We start from the raw sequence: 14037 nt of genomic DNA, 5'->3' as shown, positions 1-14037 counted from the left end.
GGACTTCAACTCCCAGAGTTCCTCAGCCAGCTTTGCTGGCTGAGGGACTCTGGGAGTTGAAGTCCACAAGTCTTAAAGGGACCAAGTTTGGACACCCCTGATGTAGATCATAACCTACTGCATTTGATAAAGTAGACCATAACCTACTACTAGATAAAGTAGAAAAATGTGGGTTAGACAGCACCACCACCAGATGGATTCGTAACTGGCTGACCAACCGCACTCAACGTGTAGTCCTCAACGGAACTACATCCACATGGAGGGAAGTATGCAGTGGAGTACCCCAAGGCTCTGTTTTAGGCCCAGTACTCTTCATCCAATGACTTGGATGAGGGGATAGATGAGGAACTCATCAAATTTGCAGATGACACCAAGCTGGCAGGAATAGCCAACACTCCAGAAGATAGACTCAAGATACAGAAGGATCTTGACAGACTAGAACATTGGGCGCTATCTATTCAACAGTGAAAAAAGTAAGGTTCTACAGTTAGGCCAAAAAAACAAAATGCACAGGTACCGTATATGTGGTACCTTGCTCAATAGTAGTAACTGTGAGAGGGATCTTGGAGTCCTAGTGGACAACCATTTAGATACTTGCCTGCAGAAGTTGTGAATGCTCCAAAACTGGAAATTTTTAAGAAAATGTTGGATAGCCATTTGTCTGAACTGGTGTAGGGTTTCCTGCCTGGGCAGGGGGTTGGACTAGAAGACCTCCCAGGTCCCTTCCAACTCTGATATTGTTATATTATATTATTATTATAAGCAGCAGCCCAGCTTTTGAAACTGGCACACTTGCAACACAGAGAGTTGATGTTTAGTGACTGCAATTTGGGAGTAGCATTTTGTCCATTAAGTGAAGTGACTGCTGAGTGAAAAGTCATATTACCTGACCGTGCATATGATTTTACTAAAGGTCTCCTTTGCTCAGAAGTTGTGAGTGCTCCATCGCTGGAGGTTTTCAAGACAGCCTTAAACAATGGTATTAGGTTCTCCTGCCTGAGCAGAGGGTTGGACTAGAAGACCTCCAAGGTCCTTTCCAATCAGTTATTCTGTTATTCTATTCCGCTTTACAGCATCACAAAGATAGAATAGAATAGAATAGAATTTTTTTATTGGCCAAGTGTGATTGGACACACAAGGAATTTGTCTTGGTGCATATGCTCTCAGTGTACATAAAAGGAAAGATACCTTCATCAAGGTACAACACTTACAACACAATTGATGGTCAATATATCAATATAAATCATAAGGATTGCCAGCAACAAGTTATAGTCATACAGTCATAAATGGAAGGAGATTGGTGATGGGAACTATGAGACGATTAATAGTAGTGCAGATTCAGTAAATAGTCTGACAGTGTTGATGGAATTATTTGTTTAGCAGAGTGATGGCCTTCGGGAAAAAACTGTTCTTGTGTCTAGTTGTTCTGGTGTGCAGTGCTCTATAGCGTCGTTTTGAGGGTAGGAGTTGAAACAGTTTATATCCAGGATGCGAGGGATCTGTAAATATTTTCACGGCCCTCTTCTTGATTCGGGCAGTATACAAGTCCTCAATGGAAGGCAGGTTGGTAGCCATTATTTTTTCTGCAGTTCTAATTATCCTCTGAAGTCTGTGTTTTTCTTGTTGGGTTGCAGAACCGAACCAGACAGTTATAGAGGTGCAAATGACAGACTCAATAATTAATAATTAATACAACTCCAAACAGGACCATTTCCAAAAGTCAATTCACAAGGAACCCATTAAAAGGGCAAATCTTTTTTCTTTTTCTAAATATTAGAAGATTACCGCTACGAAACAGTTGTAAGAAGGGAATATATGTTATGTGTTTTGTGTTTGTTATGTTGTCTTTGTGTTTTAAATAAAAAAAAATAATTAAAAAAAGGGCAAATAAAAAAAAAAGGCAAATCTGTTTCCTCCACTCTCCTGCCTTTTAGAATGCTTGCTCCAGCGCTGGAATAATGAGCAAGAAGAGAATTGGTATTGGTACTTACATGCATTGGAGAGAAAGGGATTACAAGAGAGTAAGCAGGTGCATAACGGGGAGTACGGATCAAAAGGAATGCATTAGTACCAGCTGTTTGCCTAGGGTGCTGGTGCCTGTAACCACCAGCCCCTGAGGAGGCAAACAAAAGCTTTCCATGTGAAACTGATTAAGGTCCAGTCAGTTTCAGGATGGCAGCTGATTCTAATCAATTAATTAAGGTCACAAAGCTGAGCTCCTTCCTTTTTTCTTTTTCTTTTTTCTTTTTACCTTTTAGGGAAATGCTGTGTTGTAAAGCGACTCCGGAAGAGATTGTTTGTTTAGGCAAGGGGGGTTGAGAAGGTAAAAAATGGGTCAGGATCAGGACAAATACATACATATTAACTGACTGCAATGGTGAATGCATGACACAGAGAGAGAGAGCGGGAGGGAGGGAGGGAGAGAGAGAGAGATCATAAATGTGGCCATTGCTCACAAAGTTACTTTTGCATCACTGTCATATCTGGTCACTAGCAGAGGGAGAGGGGCAGAGAGAGGGAGAGAGAGGGATAGAGAGAGGGGGGAGAAAGAGGAGGGATGGAGAGAGAGGAAGAGGGAGGGAGGGATGGAGAGGAGGGAGGAGAGGGGAGAGAGAGATCATAAATGTGGCCATTGCTCAAAAATTACTTTTGCATCACTGTCATATCTGGTCACTAGCAGAGGAAGAGGGTAGAGAGAGGAGAGAGGGAAGGATGGAGAGGGGAGAGAGAGGAGGATGGAGAGAGAGGAGAGGAAGGGACGGAGAGAGGGAGGGAGGAGAGGAGGGACGGAGAGAGGGAGGGAGGAGAGGACGGAAGGAGAGAGGGAGAGAGAGGGAGAGGAAGGAGGGACAGAGAGGGAGAGAGAGGAGAGGAGGAGGGACAGAGAGAGAGGAGGGATGGAGAGAGAGGAGGAGAGATAATAAATGTGGCCATTGCTCACAAAATTATTTTGCATCACTGTCATATCTGGTCACTAGCAGAGGGGAGAGAGAGAGGAGGAGGGATGGAGAGGGGGAAGAGAGAGAGGAGAGGAGGGAGGAGAGAGGAGGGAGGAGAGGGAGGAGAGGGAGGAGAGGAGGGACGGAGAGAGAAGGAGGGAAGGAGAGAGGGAGGAAGGAGAGAGGGAGAGAGAGGAGAGGAGGAGGGACAGAGGAGGAATGGAGAGGGGGAGAGAGAGGAGGGATGGAGAGAGAGGGAGGGATGGAGGAGAGGGAGAGGGGCAGAGAGAGAGGGAGGATGGAGAGGAGGAGGAGAGAGAGAGGGAGGAGAGAGAGAGGAGAGGGAGGGAGGAGAGAGGAGGAGAGAGAGGAGAGGAGAGAGGAGGGACGGAGAGAGAGGAGGATGGAGAGGAGGGAGGAGAGGGGAGAGAGAGATCATAAATGTGGCCATTGCTCAAAAATTACTTTTGCATCACTGTCATATCTGGTCACTAGCAGAGGAAGAGGGTAGAGAGAGAGAGGAAGGATGGAGAGGGGAGAGAGAGGAGGATGGAGAGAGAGGAGAGGAAGGGACGGAGAGAGGGAGGGAGGAGAGGAGGGACAGAGAGAGGGAGGGAGGAGAGGACGGAAGGAGAGAGGGAGAGAGAGGGAGAGGAAGGAGGGACAGAGAGGGAGAGAGAGGAGAGGAGGAGGGACAGAGAGAGAGGAGGGATGGAGAGAGAGGAGGAGAGATAATAAATGTGGCCATTGCTCACAAAATTATTTTGCATCACTGTCATATCTGGTCACTAGCAGAGGGAGAGAGAGAGGAGGAGGGATGGAGAGGGAGGAAGAGAGAGAGGAGAGGAGGGAGGAGAGAGGAGGGAGGAGAGGGAGGAGAGGGAGGAGAGGAGGGACGGAGAGAGAAGGAGGGAAGGAGAGAGGGAGGAAGGAGAGAGGGAGAGAGAGGAGAGGAGGAGGGACAGAGGAGGAATGGAGAGGGGGAGAGAGAGGAGGGATGGAGAGAGAGGGAGGGAGGGAGGAGGAGAGGGAGAGGGAGGAGAGGGAGGGACGGAAAGAGAGGAGGGATGGAGAGGGGAGAGAGGAGAGGAGGAGGGACGGAGGGAGGGAGGGAAGGAGAGGGGGGGAGAGAGGGAGAGGGAGGGAGGGACAGAGAGAGGGAGGGATGGAGAGAGAGAGGAGGGAGAGAGAGAGATCATAAATGTGGCCATTGCGCACAAAGTTACTTTTGCATCGCTGTCATATCTGGTCACTAGCAGAGGGAGAGGGGGGAGAGAGAAGGAGAGGGAGGGATGGAGAGAGAGGGAGAGGAAGGGACGGAGAGAGGAGGAGGAGAGGAGGGACGGAAAGAGAGGAGGAGGGATGGAGAGGGGAGAGAGGGAGAGGGAGGAGGGATGGAGAGAGAGGAGGGAAGGAGAGAGGGAGAGAGGGAGGAGGAGGGACAGAGAGAGAGGAGGGATGGAGAGAGAGGAGGAGAGAGAGATCATAAATGTGGCCATTGCACAAAGTTACTTTTGCATCGCTGTCATATCTGGTCACTAGCAGAGGGAGAGGGGAGAGAGAGGAGAGGAGGAGAGAGGAGGGATGGAGAGGAGGGAGAGAGGAGGGATGGAGAGGGGAGAGAGGGAGGAGAGAGGGAGAGGAGGAGAGAGATCATAAATGTGGCCATTGCTCATAAAGTTACTTTTGCATCACTGTCATAACTGGTCACTTATCTGAGGCAGTCACTAAACGAGGGCTACCAAGAAATACTTTCAACAACCACAGGGAGATTTTATGTGCAGCTGCAAACTCTTCCAGCAAATAAATACAAAGACAGAGGTCATCCATTTGCCTTCCAGCATACCACCTTCCGTTTAATTTCTTTCGCAATTAAAAAAAAAAATGCCCAAGAGGAAATTAGTTCTCTAAAGCATTACTTGGCCCATCCCGAGTGGCAATATACTATCACACACACACAGTTCAGCCTAGCCTCCATTTGTTCTCCAGGCCAGGTTTTGCAAAAACTCTGATGCTTTGTCCTAAAAAAAAACCATCAAGTCTTTCTCCGACAAAATAATCCCAAAAATTGGGGTTGGGGGGTGGGGTGGGGGAATCAATTAAAAAATATGCCCAAAAGACAAGTCTTTTCTTCTTCTCAGCGTTCGGAACGTACACAGGAGCACAAATAATTAAATGTCTCAAAACGTTGTTTCACGGAATGCAAACAATTTTCATATTGAAATGTTTGGTTCCATATATTTGTCTTAGGGATAGAGGGAGAGGAGAGAGAGGGGCGGGTGGCGGGGAGAGAGAGAAAGAGTCAGAGAGAGAGAGAGAAAGAGAGTAGATTGTGTTAGACAGATAGAGAGAGGTATAAGATAGATAGATAGACACAGAGAGAGAGAGAGAGAGAGAGAGAGAGAGAGAGAGAGAGATGATACGGAGAGGTTGATAGACAGATAGATAAATAGCACAGACAGAGACAGATAGACATAGACAGATTATATATATATATATATATATATATATATATATATATATATATATATATATATATATATATATATATATATATATATGTAGGTCTTTAGTTATTCGGTTTTCTCCCACGTAAAATTGGAAGTATCTTGGCGACGTTTCTCTCTCTCTCTCTATATATATATATAGAGAGAGAGAGACAGACAGACAGACAGACAGACACATAGATAGGCAGATAAATAGGCAGGCAGATAGATAGATAGATAGATAGATAGATAGATAGATAGATAGATAGATAGATAGATAGATAAGGACAGACAGACAGATACATAGATAGGCAGATAAATAGGCAGACAGAGAGAGAGACAGAGACAGATAGACAGACAGACAGACAGATAGATAAATAGGCAGATAGATAGATAGATAGATAGATAGATAGATAGATAGATAGATAGATAGATAGATAGATAGATAAGGACAGACAGACAGATACATAGATAGGCAGATAAATAGGCAGATAGAGAGTGAGAGCGAGACAGAGACAGGCAGACAGACAGACAGACAAATAAATAGGCAGATAGATAGATAGACAGACAGACTGATAGATAGATAGATAGATAGATAGATAGATAGATAGATAGATAGATAGATAAGGACAGACAGACAGACAGATATATAGATAGGCAGATAAATAGGCAGAGAGAGACAGACAGACAGACAGACAGACAGATGAAAGAAGAGTAATATGATATAATGGATAGATGTTTATCGCAGAGAAGTGATCACTAACAGTAAGAACAATTAACCAGTGGAACGGCTTGCCTTCAGAAGTTGTAGGTGCTCCATCACTGGAGGATTTCAAGAAGAGGCTGGGCAGCCATTTCTCTGGTCTAGTAGACGGTCTTCTGCCTGAGCAGGTGGTTGGACTAGAAGACCTCCAAGATCCCTTCCAACCCTATTATTCTATGTTCTAAGAAAGAAAGTTGGATTCATCCTTACAATATCTAGCAGAAGGAGTTTATCTCTTTCAAGGATATTCAGTGGTGATCTATTAGCTTGCCGGTACTTTGCTTGCCGGTTAAACTAATATGCAAATGCTGGTTCTTTATCTGTGTGGTTTTTTTTTGTTTAGTTTAATGCAACAAACCAAGCTAATTAAATGCCCGATTGAGTAAACCAATTGCAATCCTGTGTTCTCCATCTACCGGGTCTGAAACCAAGATTTCTAAATGTCATCGCCGAACGTTTTTTGATCTTCCTAATGGAAGATTAAGCGCTTAACCCCTTCCCGCTGGCACCGATGATGCAAAGAAAATTGATTTTGAAATGAATAATAGCCTTCCTTCTTCCACTTCCCCAGATGCTTCATTCAAGATTGCTGGGGGTACTTGCCTCCTTATTCACGTAATGGGGCTCCTCTGGATTCAGAGAATATCGCTTTCAAAAGTTTTTCTAAAGGTTTTCTGAGTTGAGAAAAATAACCGTGAGGTCATCTCTGAGGAAGGCCAGAAAAGGAGCAATGGAGATGGTTGGGTTGGAGATCTGTCTGGGGGAAAACACTGAAGAGAAAAAGCCGACACAGTTCTGGGCTGCATCAACAGAGGGATAGAATCAAGATCACGTGAAGTGTTAATACCACTTTATAATGCCTTGGTAAGGCCACACTTGGAATATTATATTCAGTTTTGGTTGCCACGATGTAAAAAGGATGTTGAGACTCTAGAAAGAGTGCAGAGAAGAGCAACAAAGATGATGAGGGGACTGGAGGCTAAATGTTGTGTTTTGCTCGTTCCCCCTGCCGCAGCCGGGCCCCTCTTATCTCCTGCCGGACGCTGATAATTCAGACGAATATCCTGGAATGCCTCCAGCCCCCAGCCCTGGCACCATGCCCGGACAGGCCGAGCAAGACGAAGGGCCTGACGTGCCTTCAGCCCCCAGTCCTGGCACCATGCCCAGGCAAACGGAGCAACTAAACCCCTCCCCCACAGCATGTGAGCCTGAAGAATGTGAAGCCAATCATGAGCTAAGATTACCAACAGCTGGAGGCTGGAGAGATCCTCGCTTCCGGAGAGTAGAGAGGCGACGTCAGCAAAAGGAAGGGAGGGGCAGGCCTGGATAAGTACTGAGTCATGGAGCCACACCCCATGGCCTATGTAAAGGATCTGCTTTCTGGCATTCTCTGAGTCAGGCAAAGTCTAACTTGGATTGCTGAAGTCACTTCCTGGTCTCCTGCCTGCCTTGAGAACTCTGATAGGACTTTGGCAGAGCTGCAGAGGCACGCTTGATACGGACTTCCCTGACCCGGCCGTCAGTGGAGGAGTGGGACACAACACTAAAACATATGAAGAACGGTTGCAGGAACTGGGTATGTCTAGTTTAATGAAAAGAAGGACTAGGGGAGACATGATAGCAGGGTTCCAGTATCTCAGTGGTTGCCCCAAAGAAGAGGGAGTCAAGCTGTTCTCCAAAGCACCTGAGGGCAGGACAAGAAGCAATGGAAAGCAACTTAGAACTCAGGAGAAATTTCCTGGCAGTTAGAACAATTGATCAGTGGAACAACTTACCTGCAGAAATTGTAAATGCTCCAACACTGGAAATTTTTAAGAAAATGTTGGATAACCATTTGTCTGAAATTGTATGGGTTTCCTGCTTAAGCAGGGGGGTTGGACTAGAAGGCCTCCAAGGTCCCTTCCAACTCTGTTATTCCAAAATTCTAGGTGCAAAACCATATTTAAGAATTTGAAGGAGCATATTTGTAGCTCAGGGTTGAACTGTGAGGTCCTTGGTGCTCTCTGCGATTGGTGGTTTTATTGCAGATGTTTCATTACCCAACTAGGTAACATCATCAGTGCTGGAAGGGAATCGGATTTGCGAGGAGGAGGAGGAGGAGGGGAGGGGGGAAGAGGGGGGACTGTGGGGTTCTCAGTGCCATCTGAGCTTGGTTGTTTTCTTGCAGACGTTTCATGACCTAGCTTGGTAACATCATCAGTGCTAGAAGGAAGTGGTGTTTGTGGAACGGAGAGGGGGGAGGAGGAGGACAACAACAACGACTGTGGGGTTCTTGGTGCTCTCTGAGCATGGTTGCATTCTTACAGACATCTCATTACCCGACTAGGTAACATCATCAGTGCTATGGTAGAAGGGAGTGGGTGTTAATGGAAAGGAGGAAGGGTGTGGGGTTTTTGCTGGTCTCTGAGTTTGGATCCCTGACCTATAGGATTTTCACATCGGACTTCCTCATAATTTTTTTTATTATTTGCATTTATATCCCGCCCTTCTCCAAAGACTCAGGGCGGCTTACATTGTGTCAAGCAATAGTCTTCATCCATTTGTATATTATATACAAAGTCAGCTTTTATTGCCCCCAACAATCTGGGTCCTCATTTTACCTACCTTATAAAGCAGGGGTGTCCAAACTTGGTCCCTTTAAGACTTTTGGACTTCAACTCCCAGAGTCCCTCAGCCAGCAAAGCTGGCTGAGGAACTCTGGGAGTTGAAGTCCAAAAGTCTTAAAGGGACCAAGTTTGGACACCCCTGTTATAAAGGATGGAAGGCTGAGTCAACCTTGGGCCTGGTGGGACTCGAGTCTGTAGTAATTGCAAGCAGCTGCTGTTAATAACAGACTGTCTTAGCAGTCTGAGCCACGCATGATTTCTTTTTCAGAGTTATTGTACCGTATTTCTGGTTTTTTAATTGTTTTTCATCTGGATCCATCAGTACATGATGATTGATTGAAACACGGGATTAAGGGAAAGAGGAACAAGAATTGATGATAAGAAAAAACTGTTCTGGTTTAACTTTTAACAGAATCATAGCATCACATAATAACAGAGTTGGAAGGGACCTTGGAGGCCTTCTAGTCCAACCCCCTGCCCAGGCAGGAAACCCTACACCATTTCAGACAAATGGCTATCCAACATTTTCTTAAAAATTTCCAGTGTTGGAGCATTCACAACTTCTGGAGGCAAGTTGTTCTACTGATTAATTGTTCTAACTGTCAGGAAATTTCTCCTTAGTTCTAAGTTGCTTCCCTCCTTGATTAGTTTCCACCCATTGCTTCTTGTCCTGCCTTCAGGTGCTTTGGAGAATAGCTTGACTCCCTCTTCTTTGTGGCAGCCCTGAGATATTGGAACACTGCTATCATGTCTCCCCTCATCTTTCTTTTCATCAAACTAAACATGCCCAGATCCTGCAACCGTTCTTCATAAGTTTTAGCCAGTGATGAAATGCAAATTTTTTTGCTACCGGTTCTGTGGGTGTGGCTTGATGGGTATAGCTTGTGGGTGGGCATGGCCAATTTTTTTTTCTTTTTAAAGCATTTTTTACTATTTATTCACCCGAACCGGTAGTAAAAAAATGCTTTAAAAAAGTAAAAGAAGAGGTTCTGATTTCAGAACCTTTTTTTTTACTTTTTAAAGCATTTTTTTTACTACCGTTTCACCTGAACCGGTAGTTTTTATCGCTACAGGTTCGTCTGAACCGGAGTGAACCAGTAGCATTTCACCCCTGGTTTTAGCCTCTTGTCCCCGAATCATCTTTGTTGCTCGTCTCTGCACTTTCTCAAGATCTTTTTTATATTGTACTGATGACCAAAACTGGATACAGTATTCTAAGCGTGACCTTACCAAGGCATTGTAAATTGTAGATATCACACAATGTGGATGTACAACTTACCTTCTTCTTCTTTTTTTCTGTTTCTTTTCTTTTCCAGCTTGTTGCTTTAGAGAGACAAGTGTTTGATTTTCTGGGCTACCAATGGGCTCCGATTCTGGCCAATTTCCTCCACATCATCATGGTGATCCTTGGCCTTTTTGGGACAATCCAGTACAGACCACGCTACATTGTGGTGGTGAGTTTGCTAACGTGTGTGTGATGTCCAGATGGGGATTTTGGGGGCTTAGTTTTTGGAAGATGCATAGAACTAAATTGCAGGAATGGGCCCTGAGAACCAGTGATTGCAGTCTGTCCTTGACGTATAACCCCAATTGAATCCAAAATTTCCATTGCTAAGCAAGATAGTCAGGGGTGGGTTCCTGGGGGTTTGGCAGGGTTTGGGCCAGGGATGAAATGCTCCCGGTTCAGACCGGATCACCTGATCCGGTAGCGATGGTGTAGGTGGTTCGGAGAACCGGTAGCAAAAATCCCTGCCCCGCCCCGCATTCCCAGCTGAGCCACGCGATCATCAGAGGTGAGTTTTTTTTTTTACTTTTAAAAGCATTTTTTCTTCGCCCGATCGCACGGCTCAGCAGGGATCATCAGACCCTTTTAAAAGCCTTTTTTATCAACCTCTTCAGCTGAAGAGGTTGTAGAAAAAATGCTTTTAAAGGGTTCTGGTGATCAGGCAACCTAGCGGGATCGTCAGCACCCTTTAAAAGCATTTTTTCTACAACCTCTTTGGCCGAAAAAAAAATGCTTTTAAAAGGCTCCTCTGGCGATCCCAGGTAAATTGCCTGATCATCAGAGGCTTTTAAAAACAACCTTGGCCGAAGAGGTTGTAGAAAAAAATGCTTTTAAAAGTAAAAAAAAAAAAAAAGTTGGTCATGCCCACTTAGTCTCATTACCCCCTCTCCAAGCCATGCCCACAGAACTGGTAGTAACAGATTTTACATTTCACCCCTGGTTTGGATGATCCTCTAGCCAAGGATTGCTAGGGTTCAGCGAAACCTCAAATGCCAACCCTGGCTGGCCACGCCCACCCCTCCCCTCCCCTCCCAGGAATCTCCACATGGCCCATTCTTCATTCCAGGTAAGTTCAGGGGCTGTGTGGTGGGTCTGGGAGGGCAAAAAACGGGCCTACCGGAGGCTCCCAAAGTCTGGAAACAGGCCTGTTTCCGGCCTCCAAAGGGCCTCCAGAGCCTGGGGGAAGCATTTTTCACCCTCCCGGAGGTCCGAGGAAAGCCTCCGGAGTCTGGGGAGGGTGAAAAGTCCCCACCAGCACCGTGGTGCAGGCGGCCGAGTAGGCCACGCCCACCATGGCCACACCCACCCAGCAACGGGGCAGCGAACCCTTTGCTAAAGGATCTGAAGCCCACCTCTAGAGACTGTTGTTGAGTGAGTTTTGTCCCATGTTACGTTAGAGACGAGAATACGTATCCCTTCAGCATCGACACAGATGGTGTACCAGCTGCCTGATTTAGAACAAGATCCAGCAAAGAAGATGCCCCCTGATCCTTCTCCTGGATTCCAGGATGTTTTTTATTGGGATCTTGGAACTAATTCCTTGCATCCATTCTGCTTATTTCGAAAGGCTTCCATTTGAGAAGAAAGACTTGTAAAAAAAAATATGATTTTCTATCCTCTCTAACATCAGTATGAATTTGGTAAGTCCAGATGTATGTCTAGGTAGTCCTGGACGTACAACCACAATCGAGCCCAAAATTTCTGTTGCTGAGAGAAACAGTTGTTAGCTTAATTTTGCCCCATTTTACGATCTTTCTTCCCACAGTTGTTAAGTGAATCATGGCAGTTTCCAGGTTAGTAACACAGTTGTTAAGTGAATCTGGTTTCCCCATTGACTTTGCTAGTCAGGAGGTCACAAAAAGGGGATCACACAGAGGTGAAATGCTTTCGGTTCGGACCGGTTTGTCCGAATCGGTAGTAAAAACGCTACTGGTTCAGGCGAACCGGTATTTCCAACGATCAGCTGTGCTGCGTGATTTATATTCGCTAGAAAGCAGAAAATCCTGCTTTCTAGTGAATCTAAATTGCACAGCACAGCTGTTCCCCCCTCGTTGTTCTATTTACCTTCAGAAAAGACTTCTTAATCCTCTTTTTTCAGCCCTATGCAGTAGCGCTTGCGGTGTGCATGTTTGGTGCGCATCGTGCATGGGTGTGTGAAGCAAACTAGTAGCAAAGCGAACCGGTAGAAGACTTCAGAGCATTTCACCCCTGGGATCACATGACCCCAGGGACACTGCAACCGTCATAAATACTAGTCAGTTGCCAAGCATTCTGAATTTTGATCACTTACGAGCGTTCGCAGCATTCCCACAGTCATCTGATCAAAATTTGGGTGGTTGGCCACCAGCAGGTATCTACAATGATCGCAACATCTTGGGTTGTGTGATCACTATTTGTGACCCTCCCAGCTGGCTTCCGACGAGCAAAGTCAACGGGGGAAGCTGGATTCATTTAACAAGTGCCTGATTCACTTAGTGAATGCAGTGATTCACTTAATGGCAGAAAAGGTCATCAAATCAGCCATAATCCATGGCTTAGGACCGGACTATTTACGGGACCGCCTACTGCTACAAACAGCCTCCCATCGACCTGTGCGCTCCCACAGGGAGGGCCTCCTTGGGGTGCTGTTGGTGAAACAATGTCGACTGGTGACCCCCAGGGGGAGGGCCTTCTCTGTGGGGGCTCCTGCCCTCTGGAATGAGCTGCCTCCGGGGCTTCGCCAACTCCCCGACCTTCGGACTTTCCGCCGTGAGTTGAAGACTCTTTTATTCCATCGAGCTGGGCTAGCCTGATTAAGTAATTTTAAATGGGGTTTTAGTTTTTGTATTAGTTAGTTTTTTAATATTTTGGCCATTATTCATATAAATTTTTAGTCTGTTTTTTAATGTGTATTTGTTGTATCTTTTAAATTGGCTATTAACCGCCTTGAGTCCTTCGGGAGAAGGGCGGTATACAAATGCAATTAATAAATAAAATAAATAAAATTAAAATAAAATAATTCTCCTCCCCAAGCAACCGTTTTGCTTAGCAATTCTAGTCCCCGCTGTGGCTGTTAAGTTGTGGACTATTTTTACTTATCCGCCTTCAATGCAAATATTTCCTTTGGTGCTTGGAACAGTGGCAGGGCCAATTTTTTATTCCTGGGGTGATCCAGAAAAACTTCCAATCACATTTTCACAAATTGCCAGAAAAGGGCACGTCGGGCATGTTCCCCCCCCCCATAGTAACAGACTATTGTTTTAAACCTGGCCTGTTGCTTTTTATACAAATTCAAACATGCAATCCAGTCTTCAGCTCATCTGTCTCCCATAACGCATTTGAATGCCACCAGGGGCAGCTGAGATTACAAGCAGATAAATTGCCCTTTGATCTACCCCATCCAACGGAGGGGACTTAATTCACTTCAATCCAACGTTTTCACTTTGTTCCGCAGCCTTTTGGTGGGGGGTGTCGTGTCCCACTCCTCCGCTGACGGCCGGGTCAGGGAAATCCGAATCAGGCGTGCCTCTGCAGCTCTGCCAAAGTCCTAGCAAAGTCCTCAGGGCAGGCAGGAGACCAGAAAGTGACTTCAGCAAGATATGTTTAGACTTTGCCTGACTCAGAGAATGCCAGAAAGCAGATCCTTTATATAGGCCATGGGGTGTGGCTCCATGACTCAGCACTTATCCAGGCCTGCCCCTCCCTTCCTTCTGTTGCCTCCGCCTATCAAGTCTTCTGACGTGAGGGTCACTCCAGTCGGCAGCTGTTGGTAATAGACCTCCCTCAGGCTCACATGCTGTGGAGGAGGGGGAGGGGTCTAGTTGCTCCGTTTGCCTGGGCATGGAGCCAGAGCTGGGGGCTGGAGGTATTTCTTCCTCTTCAGCCTGTCTGGGCATGGAGCCAGGGCTGGGGCCGGGAGGCATACTAGAACATTCCTCCATGTTCGGAAGCAGATAAGAAGACCCCGGCTGAGGTGAGA

The 14037-nt window shown here is 46.0% G+C and overlaps 1 protein-coding gene across 2 annotated transcripts in view; it reads left to right on the top strand.

The window, feature by feature from the left end:
• The window catches only part of NKAIN4 (sodium/potassium transporting ATPase interacting 4), a 217547-nt gene that overhangs the window by 81695 nt on the left and 121815 nt on the right, over positions 1-14037 (top strand). For both annotated transcript variants that reach the window (XM_058174290.1, XM_058174289.1), the window contains exon 2: positions 10111-10248. In XM_058174290.1, coding sequence (XP_058030273.1) covers positions 10111-10248 — 138 coding nt within the window. The remainder of the gene's footprint in view (positions 1-10110; positions 10249-14037) is intronic.

The sequence above is a fragment of the Ahaetulla prasina genome, chromosome 3 (genome assembly GCF_028640845.1).
Source record: "Ahaetulla prasina isolate Xishuangbanna chromosome 3, ASM2864084v1, whole genome shotgun sequence".
Taxonomy (NCBI): Eukaryota; Metazoa; Chordata; class Lepidosauria; order Squamata; family Colubridae; genus Ahaetulla; species Ahaetulla prasina.
The sequence above is the reverse complement of the archived record's forward strand: the minus strand, read 5'-3'. Positions and strand labels throughout refer to the sequence as shown.